This window comes from Cherax quadricarinatus, chromosome 17 (genome assembly GCF_038502225.1).
Source record: "Cherax quadricarinatus isolate ZL_2023a chromosome 17, ASM3850222v1, whole genome shotgun sequence".
In the NCBI taxonomy this organism is placed as follows: domain Eukaryota; kingdom Metazoa; phylum Arthropoda; class Malacostraca; order Decapoda; family Parastacidae; genus Cherax; species Cherax quadricarinatus.
This window is the reverse complement of record NC_091308.1, coordinates 8248793-8270030: the sequence shown is the minus strand read 5'-3', so window position 1 is coordinate 8270030 and position 21238 is coordinate 8248793. Positions and strand designations below refer to the sequence as shown.

General features: G+C 34.8%; 1 protein-coding gene across 1 annotated transcript in view; it reads left to right on the top strand.

Annotated features, from left to right (window-relative positions):
- LOC128686426 (potassium voltage-gated channel protein Shal) overlaps positions 1 to 1322 on the top strand; it is a 116899-nt gene extending 115577 nt beyond the window's left edge. Inside the window, exon 4 of the mRNA XM_053773346.2 lies at positions 57 to 1322. Within this exon, the coding sequence (XP_053629321.1) occupies positions 57 to 416 (360 nt within the window). The 3' untranslated portion in view covers positions 417 to 1322. The remainder of the gene's footprint in view (positions 1 to 56) is intronic.
- The last annotated feature ends 19916 nt before the right edge of the window (positions 1323 to 21238 follow it).

Here is a 21238-nt window from a genome sequence, read left to right as displayed (position 1 = left end):
TCTTCGGGCGCCCTAGCTATATCCTCCCACAACACTCACCAATATTTATATTACAGCGTAAAGGCGGCACCAGCGCAGAACGCGGATATGACGAGGAGCTAAATGAGATCCATGTCCGCGACAAGACGCTACTCAACACCACAACAGACAGAAGTGGGTGGGGGCACCTGAATCAGCAGAGCCCACTACACCCCATCCCCATCACCAACACTAACACCGTTACCAGCACGTCTAGTAGTCCAGGTGCTGCGCCAAGTGTGGTAGCGGTGAGCAAACCCAATTCCACTACCACAGTCACCACAGCCATTGTTAATCTACCTACGCCATCACCCAATGGGGACAGTGACTTCCCCACGCCCGCCCTAGGGTCAGCCTCCCCAGCCAATCAAGGTGTACTAAGAATATCGTCTCTCTAATTATTCGTTTTGTATATGAGATTTTAAGGCTTGGCGTCAGAGCATCCGTGAAGCGGTGTGAAGTGTTAGAACTGGGCTTAAGGAACTGACTAACGTCAGACTGCCAGCCTGCGGCCCTAGTCCACCTTTAGTTTATAACTTTTCAGACACTATCTTGACTAGTACTAGAGGAAAGTAAGAATTTGAAGTTATTAAGTATGGTTGCAACTGCTTAATCCATTATGATAACTATTACATCAATTCTACAAACAGTGGGCGATTTTCATATAATTTGTGATTTGCGTCCCAGTACTGTTGGGAAATTGTAATGCTTTAAGAACTTTAGCTGTTAATTTTAGAAATCCACTTTTAGTGAGAGGTGAACTCAGTTACTGGGTTCGCACAGTTAATACTTGGTTATAGGCCTGGCAGCTTGGCACTTCGCCGATGTATAGCTTGAGCCAAGGCTGTGCTTACTGTTCCTTACTTGGCCCTTGCCAGCAGTGCCTGGCCCAGGCCAGCGATGCCTGGCTCAGGCCAGCGGTGCCCCCGTGGCACTGAAAATGGACCTCCTCAGCTGTGTTTGTTGTTACCAGTTTAGTCTTTCTTTTTTTTACATATATACCTGTCATCGAGTGGCCTGTGTTGTGGCATCACCAGGGTGTGTTAGACCAAGGTGTGGCGTGTGTTGTAGCACAGGCAGGTGTGGCTTGTCTTGTAGCACAGCCAGGTGTGGCTTGTGTTGTAGCACCGCCAGGTGTGGCTTGTGTTGTAGCACAGCCAGGTGTGGCTAGTGTTGTAGCACAGCCAGGTGTGGCTAGTTTTGTAGCACAGCCAGGTGTGGCTTGTGTTGTAGCACCACCAGGTGTGGCTTGTGTTGTAGCACAGCCAGGCGTGGCTAGTGTTGTAGCACAGCTAGGAGGCTTGTGTTGTAGCACAGCCAGGCGTGGCTAGTGTTGTAGCACAGCCAGGAGTGGCTTCTGTTGTAGCACAGCCAGGCGTTGTTCGTGTTGTAGCACAGCCAGGCGTGGCTTGTGTTGTAGCACAGCCAGGCGTGGCTAATGTTGTAGCACAGCCAGGTTTGGCTTGTGTTGTAGCACAGTCAGGCGTTGATTGTGTTGTAGCACAGCCAGGTGTGGCTTGTGTTGCAGCACAGCCAGGTGTGGCTTGTGTTGTAGCACAGCCAGGTGTGGCTTGTGTTGTAGCACAGCCAGGTGTGGCTTGTGTTGTAGCACAGCCTAGTGTGACTTGTGTTGTAGCACAGCCGGGTGTGGCTTGTGTTGTAGCACAGCCAGGCGTGGCTAGTATTGTAGCACAGCCAGGCGTGGCTAGTGTTGTAGCACAGCCAGGCGTGGCTTGTGTTGTAGCACAGCCAGGCGTGGCTTCTGTTGTAGCACAGCCAGGCGTTGTTTGTGTTGTAGCACAGCCAGGCGTGGCTTGTGTTGCGGCACAGCCAGGTGTGGCTTGTGTTGTAGCACAGCCAGGTGTGACTTGTGTTGTAGCACAGCCAGGTGTGGCTTGTGTTGTAGCACAGCCAGGCGTGGCTAGTATTGTAGCACAGCCAGGCGTGGCTAGTGTTGTAGCACAGCCAGGCGTGGCTTGTGAGGAGCACAGCCAGGCTTGGCTAGTGTTGTAGCACAGCCAGGCGTGGCTAGTGTTGTAGAATAGCCAGGTGTGGCTAGTGTTGTAGCACAGCCAGGCGTGGCTAGTGCTGTAGCACAGCCAGGCGAGGCTAGTGTAGTAGCACAGCCAGGCTTAGCTTGTGTTGTAGCACAGTCAGGCGTGGCTTGTGTTGTAGCACACTCAGGCGTGCATTGTGTTGTAGCACAGCCAGGTGTTGCTTGTGTTGTAGCACAGCCAGGCGTTGCTTGTGTTGTAGCACAGCCAGACGTGGCTTGTGTTGTAGCACAGCCAGACGTGGCTTGTGTTGTTGCACTGCCAGGCGTGGCTAGTGTTGTAGCACAGCCAGGCGTGGCTTGTGTTGTAGCACAGCCAGGCGTGGCTTGTGTTGTTGCACTGCCAGGCGTGGCTTGTGTTGCAGCACAGCCAGGCGTGGCTTGTGTTGTAGCACAGCCAGCGTGGCTTGTGTTGTAGCACAGCCAGGCATGACTTGTGTTGTAGCACAGCCAGGCGTGGCTTATGTTGTAGCACAACCAGGCGTGCCTGGTGTTGCAGCACAGCCAGGCGTGGCTTGTGTTGTAGCACAGCCAGTCGTGCCTGGTGTTGTAGCACAGCCAGGCGTGGCTTGTGTTGTAGCACAGCCAGTCGTGCCTGGTGTTATAGCACAGTCAGGCGTGGCTTGTGTTGTAGCACAACCAGGCGTGCCTGGTGTTATAGCACAGCCAGGCGTGGCTTATGTTGTAGCACAGCCAGGCGTGGCTTATGTTGTAGCACAGCCAGGCGTGGCTAGTGTTGTAGCACAACCAGGCGTGGCTAGTGTTGTAGCACAGCCAGGCGTGGCTTGTGTTGTAGCACAGCCAGGCGTGGCTTGTGTTGTGGCACCACTAGTCATGGTAAGTGCCGTAGTACCACCAGTCATGGTAGGTGCCCTAGTACCACCAGTCATGGCAGGTGTTGTGGCACCACCAGTCAAAGAAGGTGCTGTGGCACTATCAGTCGTGGCGAGGACCACGGCACCACTAGTCATGGCGAGTGCCGTGGTACCACCAGTCATGGCAGATGCGGTGGCACCACTAGTCATCGCGAGCTCTGTGGTACCTCCAGTCAGGGCAGGTGCGGTGGCACCACTAGTCATGGCGAGTGCTGTGGTACCTCCAGTCAGGGCAGGTACGGTGGCACCACTAGTCATCGCGAGTGCTGTGGTACCTCCAGTCAGGGCAGGTACGGTGGCACCACTACTCATGGCGAGTGCCGTGGCACCATGAGTGATGTCGGGGGCCCCGGCACCACCAAACCACTAAGAAGGGAAGTATAAACAAGAGCAAACCTTTACTCAATTTTAATTTACTAGAGGACACAAGTGTACACATGGGGGTTGCTGTGTACTGTTGAATTATATTTTATAACCTAGACCTCCCATCATATGATAAAAAAATTTTTCCTCTTGTTATAATCTATTGCAGCTCAGATATTATTTATTTACATAATGTATGTGTGCAAGAAGGGAAGATGCTTCTTCTAGTTCATTTTCTTCAATATTATACACTTTCTATATACCTTACCTATTGGAGAGATATTGAATTATTAAATTATTCTCACAATGTAAGCCATTTAATATATGTATGCATAAATTTATATAAATACATACATACATTTACACACACATTCACAATATATATATATATATATATATATATATATATATATATATATATATATATATATATATATATATATATATATATATATATATATATATATATATATATATATATATATATATATATATATATATATATATATCGTGCCGAATAGGTAAAATTGGTCAATTAGCAAGAGCTCATTTAAAATTAAGATATATATTTTTAAAGATAGATTTTAAAGATATAGTTTAGATATAGTTTAAAGATATATTTTTTCATTAATGTTAATGTAAATATTAATAATTTTGTACCAAAAGAACCTTAGAAAACTTACCTGACCTTATTATAACAAGCACAATTTAATTTAGCCAAACCCAACTAAATATATTTTAGATAAGTTTACAATAATTTAATAATAAACGCACACAACGAAATATATTTTTTTCGTTAGCTTCATAGTGAATTTTGTGAAACTGCATACACAAATTTTAGCTTTCCTTATTCGCCAAGAAGAGCGTTGCAATTTTAGCCAAAATCGCAAGTTTTACCTATTCGGCATGATATTATATATATATACATATATATATATATATATATATATATATATATATATATATATATATATATATATATATATATATTTATATATATATATGTATATATATATATATATGTATATATATGTTGGAAACGAAGCTTCAGTAAGAAAAGCTGAATCAAACCAGTCAGGAATACTATCTTCATATGATACACAAATTATTGAATGCGTTTGATGCTTCAAACAGTTCTTTATCCATTATCAGATATTGAAATTATATTGCAATAATAATAAAACAATAATTAAAATAAAATACTCTCTCTAGATCATGCTAGATAAAATAATATTTAATATATGCTTTAAAAAATTAACCAACTAAAATAATAGCACCAATATGAATAAACAAAAAATTTCTGAAGCAACTTAAATATTTCGTAATGAAATATTAAACTAAGAAAAATATTTTGTAAATTCCTCAGTAATGCATAAGTCATAAAAGAACTAATAAATTACAATTAACAATAATTTTCATAAATATTTCTAATATTTGTGGTCCAATAACGATTAATTGTTACTCATGTTAGAGATCCCTATAAATTACATATTGGAAATTACCTATATGATAAACAACTCTATATACTGTTTAACAGTAAAAAAGTGAACGAATATTTTATTAATTTTAAGCATTGATTTCATGCTCTGTGCGTATAAATACTTAAACAATTTAAGGTCTAAGGAATTAGATCAGATATTGAAAATTAAAAAGCTCAAGAAATTAATGAATGATTCTTCATAATCGAATATTCTCAAGTTTAGGAATGAAAAGGTTTTGCTAAAGTAGGACCAGTTGTAGATTGAGACACTTACGCCTTCCTCTTTGTATTGGACTGATGAAGCCACTGTGTGGCGAAACGTTTCCTGAATAAAGATTCCCATATGCTGCATAAGTGTCTCAATCTTCAACTTGTCGGTTTTTCAAACCATTCATCACACACACAGGACCAGTTGTAGGGAAGACATCTTTATGCTCACATTCTAAGTTTAAAGTTTCGTAAAGAAATTTTAAAATACTGCACAAACAGTCGGGATATTTCTAATTTAAAAATTAAAGTCTGAAATGATTGTTAAGAAGTTAGTAAAAGGGAAATCCATCAAAAATTTGAAGGTTTTTATTCTGTTAATAGTTTTGATTTTTTTTTCTAATGGTTTAACTAGCAAGTTTTTATGATAGGGAATTCTAATAAACGTAATATCTCATTATTATTGACTGCATAATATCCAGAAAGTTAGTTATCTTATTCCATTCAAAATTACTTTTTTTTCATTTAAAAGAAAGGAAAAATCTCTGATGAATCAGAGGCTTATTGACGTTAAAAGTAAACAGGCCTTACTCAAATGATTAGTAGTTTAAGCGTAGACCGATGAATGTTGATTTGCAATAAATGACGGACTCAGAATCAGTAGGATTGTTTGTAATTAGGAAATCTAAGAATGATCGAGTATTCTCCATTTGAATATCTATAGTAAATTTAAACCTCGTACTATGATCTTTCCTTTCAAATAGCGATAAAAATGTTATCACGAAGTCGCCTATAAAACACAAGTTTAAATTCAGTAGGTTATTTACTCAAGTAGTTTCAACGGTGGATCCTAGTGGAGGACCCACTGCAACTCCACCAATTTTCTCACAAAGCTTATCATTGAATACAGCAATAGTCATTACCAGACAATTTCAGTAAAAACTCATTTGCATTCTGTTAAGCCTATCTACCAATTCAGACTCAGCAGATACATAATCAACGCTCCTAGTTGCCATTTTTCAAAAAGGAAGATTGATAAACAGAGAATCCATATCAAAGTTAGCCATGTTGTTGACTTGTTGATAATGAAGCACATAAAGGATTGGTTGTTCTATATATTTTATCCTCTAATCGAAATCATCTTCAACAAAGAATATCAGGTCGAGTTCAAATATACAGCCAATCTTTCATGTATTTTATTGTCAACATGTGGGATTTCTCTCTCTCTCTCTCTCTCTCTCTCTCTCTCTCTCTCTCTATATATATATATATATATATATATATATATATATATATATATATATATATATATATATATATATATAATAAGTCGAATGGCAGAATTTAGCCTAAAAAGCAAGGCAAATTTCTGCCGAAAACGCAGAGAATTTTTTTCCATAACTCTATGAACATCAATTCGAGCGTAACGGAAATAATTATATCATTGATTTTAAGTAATATTAAATTTAAACTGACCTATTATATATATATATATATATATATATATATATATATATATATATATATATATATATATATATATATATATATATATATATATATATATATATATATATATATATATATATATATATATATATATATATATATATACAGTAAGATCACAGTAAACAGGTGATTTCAAAATATGCAAAACAACCACTCTGAAAGAATAGAGAAATTCCAAGCGCTTCCGTGACTACTCACATTATCATAGTTCCTTGATAATGTGAGTAGTCACGAAAGCGCTTGGAATTTCTCTATTCTTTCAGAGTGGTTGTTTTATATATATATATATATATATATATATATATATATATATATATATATATATATATATATATATATATATATATATATATATAATGCACAATTAAAACTGAAATAAAAATAAATACCAAGTACATCCATGATCACTTAACCACGTTCTCAAGAAACACACAAGAAATTTTTTTTTATGTAAAAGTGAGTCGATCCTCCCTCTCGGTCGTGACGTGCCCAGGTCATATAGATGGTTCTCATTACCATAGGCTTGTGTGTTAATATCAGGTGGATAACTCTCACTATCATGAGCTGACTTGACCAAGTGTTATGACCCTGACATAGTTATTCACCCTAACCTAGGTCAGGTGAAGTGACATGTCTAGTAAAGAATGATCTGGTTTACCAACATATCTCAGAACTCAAGTACATTTTTCAAGTCCTCAGATTACAGTCAGACTATCTTTATGCATTTTGTGTTTAATATTTCGTTCAGTTACCGATCTACATTCAGTTGTTTACTCAGTTTTTCATATATTAGTCCACGCGTTTTATAGTTTGAACAACCTGAAATAAATACGATCATCTAAAATTTTCTGGGAAATTCTTCGGTAAATTCTATATGGCTCTTCGGCTTTTTTTTTTTTTAGTACAATATTGTGCAAAGTAGAGTAAAGCACGAATAACAAAGATTTTTACAAATGACTTAAAAGATGCCGAAAATTGTTAGAGGTACGTAATTTATAATCCAGAAGAAAAGCAATCGTCTTCAAACATATGACGAAAGTAAGGGTGAACTTCTCACAAGTGACTTCACTTAAAAAGGGAAAACTTATATGATGAGGATGAAGTGAAACCAGGTAGGTCCAGCCTTCGGCAGAACTCCGACATCATCTGTAGATTTTCCTAATTGGCAAAGATGAGCCAATCTTGACGTGGACACATTCTTCATTATCATGAGAGACGTTGTTCTTCAGCGTGTGATCCGTCAAAAAGAAAAAAGTATCAATCCTACACATTCAAGAACCCAAATTTCTGAAATATTTCGATGTGTTATAAGACAAGAATCTAGAATGTAATGTGTGAAAAAAAACTTGTTAAAAAGTTTTTTTGTATGTCTAAATTATATATTTAATATTTTAAAACAATATTTTGAGAAATATGCTGATTTTCAATGCTTAGTGAATAATTTATTATTATTATTATTATTATTATTATTATTATTATTATTATTATTATTATTATTATTATTATTATTATTATTATTATTATTATTATTATATTTATGAGAAAGCGCGAAATCAGTAGGGGCCTTATAGCAAATGTAGAGTACGTGTTAATCACTTTCATCAAAGGAAGAGGAAGATAGCTTCGGTTTCTTGGATCAAGAGCTCTTCACTAGAATCAAGGCAATTTCATTAAAAGGAATAAAATAAGTAAATGATGTGTCACAATGGCGTGTAAGATTTCCTTCCCATATGGAACAATCTTCTTCAGTTTATCAAGTTCACAACAGAAGTAGAGCGGGATAGAGTCCTTTCCTTGAGGGACACGGGATAGAGTCCTTTCCTCGAGGGACACGGGATAGAGTCTTTTCCTCGAGGGACACGGGATAGAGTCCTTTCCTCGAGGGACACGGGATAGAGTCCTTTCCTCGAGGGACACGGGATAGAGTCCTTTCCTCGAGGGATACGGGATAGAGTCCTTTCCTCGAGGGACACTCACATCTACAGAGGGCAGCCTAATACATGTCTCATAATTACTATTAATCACTCAAAATATAGAAAAGGGTACAACAAAGAGTGTTTTCGTCCTATTCACAAGACTCTTACGTGTTGGCAGTCTAAAAGTCACCGACAGTGAGAATAACTAATGTTTATGAAATCTTTTCCAGCTGGTGTATAAATGGAAAACAGGAATAAATAAAGGGGATGTAAATAGCCTGCTGAAAATTTCCAGCCAAGACAGGACTCGCAGCAACGGTTTCAAGTTGGAAAAATTCAGATTCAGGAAGAATATAGGAAAGCACTGGTTTGGTAATAGAGTTGTGGATGAGTGGAACAAACTCCCGAGTACAGTTATTCAGGCTAAAACATTGTGTAGTTTTAAAAATAGGTTAGATAAATACTTGAGTGGGTGTGGGTGGGTGTGAATTGGACCTGACTAGCTTGTGCTGCTGGGTCTGGTGCCATGCTCCTTCCTTGAGTGGAGGTGACCAGACTGGGTGGGCCATTGGGCTAATCCGGGGGGGGGGTCATTGGGATAATCGGGGGGGGGGTGACATGGACCTGCTCCGCATGGGTCAGTAGGCCTGTTGCAGTGTTCCGTCTTTTTTGTGTTCTTATGTTCCAGGACTTAGAGTACTTCGAGTACTTATGGAAAAGGCTAACTCAGATGCAAAATAAGAAAATATGCTTTGGAATAGATCTTGCAGTAAATTATATACATTTTTTTGTATACTTAACCTTACAATGAGAGATGTTTAACAATGAAAAATAACATTACAAATGGCTGATTAAACACTCGCTTAATGTGTCTATAGACACACACACACACACACATATTCAATAAGATCACAGTAAACAGGTGATATCAGAATATGCAAAACAACCACTGTGAAAGGATAGTGAAGTTCCAAGCGCTTTCGTGAATTCATAGTTCCTTGATAATGTGAGAATTCACGAAAACGCTTGGAATTTCACTATTCTTTCACAGTAGTTGTTTTGCACACACACACACACACACACACACACACACACACACACACACACACACACACACACACACACACACACACACACACACACACACACACACACACACACACACACACACACACACACGCACACACACACACACACACACACACTCCCTGACTATACTTTTTAATTTTTTATTGAGTCCGAGAAATTTTGTTTTCCATTGACAATGAAGAAATTTTTATATTTTTGGAACAAACCTAAATTAGAAGCCTCACCTAAACTACCCTAACCAAATATAATTTTTTTTGAGCCAAATTTTATTTAATATATAATAGATCAGTTTAAATTTGTTAAATAGTTCTTAAAATCAGATTTTTGTTCCGACTGATTTTTTAAAATTATTCAACAGAAATGACCTTTGCTTTTTAGACGTAACTCGCCGGTTTGGTGTTTTCCAGATTTGTGTTTACCAGACTGGTGTTTGCCAGACTGGTGTTTGCCAGACTGGTGTTTACCAGACTGGTGTTTGCCAGACTGATGTTTGTCAGAGTAGTGTTTACCAGACAGGTGTTTATTAGACTAGTGTTAGAATGACTGAAGTTTACTAGACTGTCGTTTGTCATACTGGTCTTTGCCATACTGGTCTGCCAAACTGGTGCTTCCCATATTTGTAACTGTGAGACTGGTTTTCCAGACTTGTGTTTACCCGTCTGACATTTTCCAGACTGGTGTTTTTCAGGCAACTATTTGGGGATGCTCAAAAAATTATTACATAAAATACACATTTACGTATGTGTGTGTGTGTGTGTGTGTTTAAGTAAAAAGCGAATGACTATGTGTGTGTTTATTTTTTTATGTTTTACTGGAACATACGTTGTTCTGTGTAAACACATCCAGTGTGTGCTTGAAAGAGATAAATAATGTAAAGTCCAAGTGTAGACCTACACACCTCCTGTTAACTCCCATATCTGGCAGTCTGGAAAAGCCTTGTACATGTTACAACTTAACGTGAGCTAGAGCCTAACGATACAATAAAAAAATCCTTTGTTTCGTTTAAGTATTAGTCCCTGAATTTTTTAAATAAATGATGAGTTATAGTTTATATTAATGTGTATAATTACTATAAAAATCTGATGTATCTAATGTGGCTTTTTCACAAATGGACATTGATTAGACTTCGTTATCAATCAAATGGAATTTATTTTGCGATATAAGCTATAATGGCTCCATATAATGCAATACTGGCTGATTACTGGAGTAAGAAATATACCCAACAGTGCCCGCAGGTTCCTTATCACAAAAAAAAATAGTTTACCGATTTTACAGAATTTAATTTCGACAAGTACTTCTTAATGTAGTGTGACTATAGTAATACGAGTGTAAAAAATGCATATTTTGTTAAGAGGTGTATATTGGAGTGAGTATGACGTTTTTATTCTAGTGATTCGTTTTTGAATACATAAATCTGACTGGCTGATGCAGATTTCCGACAGGTGTGGACTTAACTGGAAACGTGGCAAGTGTTACAGATGCATTGGCAGTCTCCTGAGACTTGTATATCATACTTTGAGATCAGTCTAATGGTATGCATAATTTGCTAGATAATTAACGCCACTCAGTGTGATGAATCTTGAAGTCTTCTTTGTGTGACATAATGAAGGTCAGTTAGCATTAAGGACAGAGGGACAATTGACAGCATGGTGGGAATGACAGAGGCCACTTAGACGGTGTGACGTCCTACCCTTCCACCATAGATGGCTGTTAATAATTTTGTTTTAGTTTGGTCGTCATAAGAGTATCTCGGAAGAAAAGTAGCGTGTAAGTGGTAAGGGTGAAATAGGAAAAATAGGGCATGGGTAACTAGTAGAAGGGGCAATAAGAGAAAAAGATAAGTGGCAATGATACATAATTAATTAATTGTAACGTTAATTTTAGATTAAATTTGAAGGCTGGGAGGCAAGTTCACGAAGCGACGTTCGTTTGAAAGAAGGGCAGATGGACTAGACCATACGGTCAATATCGAAGAAAAGAAAGTCACTGTACGAGCTTCCGGACATTCAGAGTCGAGAAAGAAAACCAAATAACGTTTCATTTGATTGGGTGTTTCAACCTGAGTGCCCTCAGGAGCAGGTGTTGTGTGTGTGTGTGTGTGTGTGTGTGTGTGTGTGTGTGTGTGTGTGTGTGTGTGTGTGTGTGTGTGTGTGTGTGTGTGTGTGTGTGTGTGTGTGTATTTTTGATGTCCACATAAGCAGGGCTGTGTTTCTAGCACGGCCGGCATCATTAATTCTTTTTCTTGCATTCTAACTTGATTGAATTATTTAAGAGACATATGAAGACTCTTGTCAGGAGTCTTGTGTCAGACACTGCCTCATCCACCACCGCCCCTGACAATGTGACCACCAAGGACATAGTGAGCATCACGGATTTATTGGCCATCGCAGATTTAGTAACCACCATGGACTTAGTACTACAGCGGGTTTAAAGAACGCAACTGACTTAGTGACCTCACGGTTTAGTGAAGACAACGAATACAGTGACGCCAACCCGGATTTAGTGACCACCATTAGTTTAGTATCCATCACGAACCTGATGACCACCGTTGACATAGTGACCACCTTAAACTTGGTGACCACCCCTGACATAAAGACGAACACGAACATAGTGAACATCACGGACGTAGTGACGAACACAGATAGACACACTTGATTGCCCAACTAATCGAGCTAAAAAAAATCCAAAACTTCTACACAAAACAATGTACAGTTCGTTTCTGTAATTATCCAGAATTGCATTGCTGTTGCTGTGGTGTACATACAGCAGCTCTCCTTTGCATGTACACACAATTACACAGATCAATAGACGCATAGTGCATATGCAACAGTGAATTCGTAATGAACATATTCCCTGGCAAGGAGGTATTGTTTACCTGTCACGCGTAATAATGAGTATGATGTTATATGCCAGACAATAGAGGGACTACACTGCACAAGTAATGAACATATATCTCTCTACAATCGTTTATAAAAAGAAGTATTAGTATAGTTCTTCGAATATTCTTGCATTAATGTATAGACAAGCATTTCTATCTTTATTCATTTCTGCATAAACAAGTGAGTGTATATACCTTGATGCATTCTATAAAGAGGGTGTGTAGTCTATACATTACTGTATAAAGAAATAGGCGCATATACTTTTACATATTCTTCTATGAAGAATAAATTGCGGTGAAATTAGGGTGCCCTACCTTTAGCTTTCCTTTGAAGGATATGAATGAATATTTGCGCACCTTGTTGCATCTGTGATACTATATTTCCATGCTGCTTAACATGCAGACTTGTTTAATGCTGTAACGTGAACTGGTGTGCCAGTATCTGTTTGTCTGGAATGGTGTACCTAAGCATACCTGCGTTACTACCTGTGTGTCACTGTTGTATAATACATCTGTGCTTGTCTATGCTGATTAGAATGTACAGTAATAGCTGCCTTTATTACACAGAATATACATATGCTACTGTTAAGCTGCTGCGAAATGATTCTAATTAAACAGCTTGAGGGCAAAAAATGATACGACTGTATATATCCGGGATATCAAGAGGAAACTCTAGACAAGGCTTGTTACTGGTCCAGAAATCGCTGAAGCGTTGTTGGATTAATGATTAATGGGGATCAAAGCTTATAAACTACACGAGGGTCATTAAGGCACTTTAATCCCTAAAATAGTGATATAAGTAAACTCTCATTAAATATTTACTGAGAGATGCACACTGCTTGGTGGGTATATCCTGTGATGTCGTCGAGACGTCTCACATATACACACACACACACATACACACACATACACATATATATATATATATATATATATATATATATATATATATATATATATATATATATATATATATATATATATATATATATATATATATATATATATATATATACGTCGTGCCTAATAGGTAAAACTGGCCAATTAGCAAGAACTCATTTTAAATTAAGTCCTTTCTAAAATTTTCTCTTATACTTTTAAAGATATATTTTTTTCATTAATGTTGATGTAAAAATTTATAATTTTGCACCAAAAGAAACTTAGAAAACTTACCTAACCTTATTATAACAAGCGCAATTTATTTTAGCCTAACCCAACTAAATATATTTTAGATTTGTTAACAATAATTTAATACTAAACAAACACAGTGAAATATATTGTTTTCGTTAGGCTCAAAATGATTTTGGCGAAATTATTGCATACACAAATTTTCACTTGTCCTATATGGCTAGATGAGCGTTGCTATTTAAGCCAAGATCGCAAGTTCTGCCTATTCGGCACGACATATATATATATATATATATATATATATATATATATATATATATATATATATATATATAATTCAGTGGCGTATGATGGTTATTGTCTCAAGGTGTTGACTGTGCTGAACCTACTACTTTAGCATAAGTATTACTCAAAAATAATCATACAAACTTTAGGCTCTGAGATGAGAACTGATGTAAACTGTTGTATGATTTCATCACACAATGAGACTCTTCATTTGCATTAGTACACTTTTTTTTTTAATAAAAAGTAAACTAAGACCACTTAGTCTTTTGTGGCTTTGTCATCCATCATTAGTTTCAGGGGTAAAAATGTGCGTCCTGCTGAAGCAGTCTTGCAGTTATGGTTAGAATTAACTCATCCACTCGAAGTACTTCATTGAAACCCGATGTGGGGCTTTTTTCTTCCATCAGCTCAGTTAGTTCATGCACATTTAAGATCAGCATTAATAAATTTTGGCATATAAAATACACAAGAAAATCATGAAACACTGAGTGAGTATATCAACACAACATTCCTCTGCGCAAATTACAGTAATAAAAATTATATTAATAAAAATCACATACTACTGTAACGTTAATAAATTCTAGCACATACAATAACGTTAATAAATTGTAGCATATACAATGCACATGAACGCAAGAAAATCGTGGAACTGAGCGAACACATCAACACACAGGTTTCCAGGTTAAATATTATTATTATTATTATTAAAGATTAGCCGGTATTCTCCCGGCCCGGGCCTTTTCCAAGTGGTGGCCCGGCCTTGGCTCCCTCTTTAGGGAGTGTCTGAGACCGAAATCTCCCATGGGAGGAGGCACAAGTACCTCCTCATCTTTGGGACCAACTGTCCCCAGGCCTAGCCACAAGCTAGGCCTCTCTGGTCTGTCATCCCCGCCCCAAGGGGGCAAATGGGAATGACAGTCTTATGAGCTAAAAGCTCGGGCTCAGGCACCTACCCTACCCTAGAAGGGTTAGGCATGGTGTCGATGAGGGTTAAATAGAATCCCGTCGGCTACTGTAAACAACAGCCGCAGACCTCAACCTGACTTAATCATTGTTTCTGAGTATGTGTTATTAGATATGAAAACAAATTACGACTAGACTGTATCATCATACTGCAGGAACAGAATTATTACAAAGAAAATCAGTTTCAGTTAATGAATTTTCAACAAATTTATAAATACAACTCGCTACGAAAACGAACACAGGATGTGTGCTGGTGAAATCTCGCTCGCCCATCGTCCCTTATTTTTGTCACTCGCCCCATTATCCCACCGTCCGCCCTTGATACAACTAACTGTGGGGTGTGCAGTGCTATCTCCGATCAACTGCCACAATATTTCATAACAGAGGACAGGAAAAATTTGTTTCCAATTATGATCCATGATTTTATTATTGATCGAGCTTAATATTCATAATGAATTTACCATCTAAAGTGGCTGTACAGTGCTCACCTAATACACCCAGAATATACGCCCCTGAATATACGTATATATATATATATATATATATATATATATATATATATATATATATATATATATATATATATATATATATATATATATATATATATGTCGTGCCGAATAGGCAGAATCTGCGATCTTGGCTTAAATAGCAACGTTCATCTTGCCATATAGGACAAGCGAAAATTTGTGTATGGAATAAATTCGCCAAAATCATTCTTAACCTAACGAAAAAAATAAATTTCACTGCGTTTGTTTAGTATTAAATTATTGTAAACAAATCTAAAATATATTTAGTTTGGTTAAGCTAAAATAAATTACTCTTGTTATAATAAGGTTAGGTAAGTTTCCTAAGATTCTTTTAGTGCAAAATTATAAATTTTTACACTAACATTAATGAAAAAAATATATCTTTAAACGTATAAGATAAAATTTTAGAAAGGACTTAATTTTAAATGAGTTCTTGCTAATTGACCAGTTTTACATATTCGGCACGACATATATATATATATATATATATATATATATATATATATATATATATATATATATATATATATATATATATATATGTTGGTAGACAGCAACCGCCCAGGGAGATACTACCGTCCTGCCAAGTGAGTATAAAACGAAAGCCTGTAATTGTTTTACATGATGGTAGGATTGCTGGTGTCCTTTTTACTGTCTCATAAACATGCAAGGTTTCAGGCACATCTTGCTACTTCTACTTACACTTAGGTCACACTACACATACGTGTACAAGCGTATATATATGCATACCCCTCCGGGTTTTCTTCTATTTTCTTTCTAGTTCTTGTTCTTGCGTGTCGTAGGAGGCGACTAAAATGCCGGGAGCAAGGGGCTAATAACCCCATCTCCTGTATATATTACTAAATGTACAAGGAGAAACTTTCGTTTCTCCTTTTGGGTCACCCCGCCTCGGTGGGATAAGGCAGGTGTGTTGAAAGAAAGAAGATTTATATATATATATATATATATATATATATATATATATATATATATATATATATATATATATATATATATATACATATATATATATATATATATATATATATATATATATATATATATATATATATATATATATATATATATATATATATATATATATATATATATATATATATGTCGTGCCGAATAGGCAGAACATGCGATCTTGGCTTAAATAACAACGCTCATCTTGCCATATAGGACAAGCAAAAATTTGTGTATGCAATAATTTAGCCAAAATCATTCTGAACCTAACGAAAAAAAATATATTTCACTGTGTTTGTTTAGTATTAAATTATTGTAAACAAATCTAAAATATATTTAGTTGGGTTAGGCTAAAATAAATTGTTCTTGTTATAATAAGATTAGGTAAGTTTTCGAAGTTCCTTTTGGTGCAAAATTAAAAATTTTTACATCAACATTAATGAAAAAAACATATCTTTAAACGTATAAGAGAAAATTTTATATATATATATATATATATATATATATATATATATATATATATATATATATATATATATATATATATATATATATATATATATATATATATATATATATATATATATATATATATATATATATATATATACATAAGAACATAAGAAAAGGAGGAACACTGCAGGAGGCCTGCTGGCCCATACTAGGCAGGTCCTTTACAATTCATCCCACTAACAAAACATTTGCCCAACCCAATTTTCAATGCCACCCAAGAAATAAGCTCTGATGTGAAAGTCCCACTCAAATCCAACCCCTCCCACTCATGTACTTATCCAACCTAGATTTGAAACTACCCAAAGTCCCAGCCTCAATAACCCAACTAGGTAGACTGTTCCACTCATCAACTACCCTATTTCCAAACCAATACTTTCCTATGTCCTTTCTAAATCTAAACTTACCTAATTTAAATCCATTACTGCGCGTTCTCTCTTGGAGAGACATCCTCAAGACCTTATTAATATCCCCTTTATTTATACCTATCTTCCACTTATACACTTCGATCAGGTCTCCCCTCATTCTTCGTCTAACAAGTGAATGTAACTTAAGAGTCTTCAATCTTTCTTCATAAGGAAGATTTCTGATGCTATGTATTAATTTAGTCATCCTACGCTGAATGTTTTCTAACGAATTTATGTCCATTTTGTAATACGGAGACCAGAACTGAGCTGCATAATCTAGGTGAGGCCTTACTAATGATGTATAAAGCTGCAGTATGACCTCTGGACTTCTGTTGCTTACACTTCTTGATATAAATCCCAGTAATCTATTTGCCTTATTACGTACGCTTAGGCATTGCTGTCTTGGTTTAAGGTTGCTGCTCACCATAACCCCCAAGTCCTTTTCGCAATCTGTATGGCTATATATATATATATATATATATATATATATATATATATATATATATATATATATATATATATATATATATATATATATATATCGTGCCCAATAAGTTTGGCCTTTTTGAAAAAATAATCAGAGTAAAAATTTGTTATTGAAATATATCTGCAAAAATTAGTTTCAATATAACGAAAAAAGTATATATCATAAATTTTAAATAGCATTAAGTAAATTAAAACACATTTGGGATATACTTAGCAGAAACAGGCAAAACTATACCTTAAGCTGCGCTAGTTAGATGCGGTTTCTAAGTTTGGGTTAAAATAATTTTTGTTCTTCACATTTTTTATGAAAGGATATTGTTTATTATTCCATAAAAGAAGGTCCAGTTTTTAAGACAGTTCGGCCTAACTAACCAATTTGTCATATTAGGCATCACACACACACACACACACACACACACACACACACACACACACACACACACACATACACACACACACACACACACACACACTCACACACACACACACTACATATATATATATATATATATATATATATATATATATATATATATATATGTGGTGTATGTGTGTGTCTCCCATCGAGGCAGTGTGACCCAAACAAGAAAAGCACTTTCACTGTCATTCAACATTTTCACCATCATTCACACGCAGCAATTATGATACGACAATTCAGATGTCACTGCAGACAGCAAATATCCCAAGCTCCTGCTTTAAAGTACAGGCATTGTGCTCCACACCTCCAGGACTCAAGTCCGGCCAACCGGTTTCCGTAAATCCCTTCACCGTTAGGTCCTAAAAACCAATGTTCTCCATTCTAACACGCTCATACATGCCTGCTGCATGTCCAAGCCTCAGACACACAAAACCTCTTTTATCCCCTTCCTTCATATATATATATATATATACATATATATATATATATATATATATATATATATATATATATATATATATATATATATATATATATATATATATATATATATAAATTTTAGAAAGAACTTAGTTTTAAAGAAGTTCTTGCTAATTGACCAGTCTTACCTATTCGGCACGTCGCAACCCTTATTATATATATATATATATATATATATATATATATATATATATATATATATATATATATATATATATATATATATATATATATATATATATATATATATATATATATATATATATATATGTCGTGCCTAATAAGCCCAATCGTCCAGTTTGGCTTATTTAGCAAAATTTCACTTTGCCTTCCTTCATATATATATATATATATATACATATATATATATATATATATATATATATATATATATATATATATATATATATATATATATATATATAAATTTTAGAAAGAACTTAGTTTTAAAGAAGTTCTTGCTAATTGACCAGTCTTACCTATTCGGCACGTCGCAACCCTTATTATATATATATATATATATATATATATATATATATATATATATATATATATATATATATATATGTCGTGCCTAATAAGCCCAATCGTCCAGTTTGGCTTATTTAGCAAAATTTCACTTTGCCAAATAAGCTGAATTATTTTTTTTCCATAAACCATCGTAAATAAATTTGAACCTAACGAAAACAATATATATCATAGATTTAATGTAATATTAAATATATTTACGTTGACCGATGTTATATCTTTCAGAATTTAACTAAAAAAACTGTTATCTATATATATATATATATATATATATATATATATATATATATATATATATATATATATATATATATATTTATATATATATATATATATATATATATATATATATATATATATATATATATATATATATATATATATATATATATATATATATATATATATACAATGCCTATTTCTCTTTGTTTATTTGAATATCATGGAATCTTTAATTCCTGTTTTAGGAATTAAAGATTCCAGGATATTTATGTTCAGGTATAAAGGTTTAATGACCCACCTGTCGTCGATAGGTCTTGTGCCCTAATTAAGTAACTTTTGACATTGTGAAAACGAGTAATGTCCATTATTGAATAAAACAGGTAAACAACGTTTATTTATTTATATATTTATATTCATATAAATTAGGGCATAGGGCGGATAATGTCTGTAGATCCCAGAGACTTATTTGCTTTAACAAAATTGAATTTATGTAACTGAGAATTTAACCTTCTTATAAATTTCTTGATTGGATGTATACGGTCGCCTGTGTCAGAAGTAACTTCATGATCTGATAACTCTCACCGACTGACCGAAACGTCGTCTGAAATTTCCTCTCCACGGTACTGTGATTTTTAATATTCGTTACTGTCGAAGCCTGCTTCAAAAATCACATTGAAGCCTGTTTCTGGTGGCTTTGAAGCCTATTTCAATAATCACCTTGGATCCTGTTTAAAGGCACTTCGAAGTCTGTCGGTAAGGTCACTTCAAAGCCAGCTTTAAAAATTATTTCGAGGGCCGTTTCCAAATCACTTCGAAGCCTACTTTAAAATTTACTTTGAGGGCTGTTTTAAGGTAGGTTTCAAGAGTTACTTCGGAACCTACTTTAAATATTACTTCAAAACCTGTTTCAAAAGTCACATTGAAACTCGCTTCAAAGCCTTTTAAAAAATGGCACTATAATACCTTTTTTAAAAGGATTTGATCTCCACATATATCAGCTAATATGTCTTGTTTTCTCATGGTTCACGAGTGTCTTCAAAACTATCCATCAATGTGCAACTTATCCTCATTTTACAGTTTCCTGCAATTAGAAAAAAGTAAATCTTAATTTTTGATTGAATTAGGCCTAGTATGTGTTGGTAGGTTAAACAAGCCTCTACTTAACTATAAATAAGAAAATTGATTCACAAGTAGGAAATTTAACTACAGATAGAAAAATAAATCCTGACAGTGCGGTGAATGGACAAACCCAGTAGATAAATATGCACAGAACAGTGTGCGTATCTCCTAACCCCCTCTTCCTCCCCCCCCGTGAATATATATATATATATATATATATATATATATATATATATATATATATATATATATATATATATATATATATATATATATATATATATATATATATATATATATATATATATATATATATATATATATATATATATATATATATATATATATATATATATATATATATATATATATATATATATATATATATATATATATATATATATATATATATATATATATATATATATATATATATATATATATATATATATATATATATATATATATATATATATATATATATATATATATAATGTTGTGCTGAACATGTAAACTTGGTTAATTAGCAAAAACTCATTTAAAATTAAGTCATTTCCAAAATTTTCTCTTATCCGTTCAGATATATTTTTTTATTTATGTTAATATAATATAATTTTATTATGACAAGCTCAATTTAATTTAGCCCAATCCTACTAAATATATTTTAGATAGGTTTACAATACTTTAATAATAAACAAACGCTTGCCTTATTCGGCAAGAAGAGCGTTGCTATTTAAGTCAAAATATCAAGTTTTACCTATTCGGCACGATATATATATATATATATATATATATATATATATAT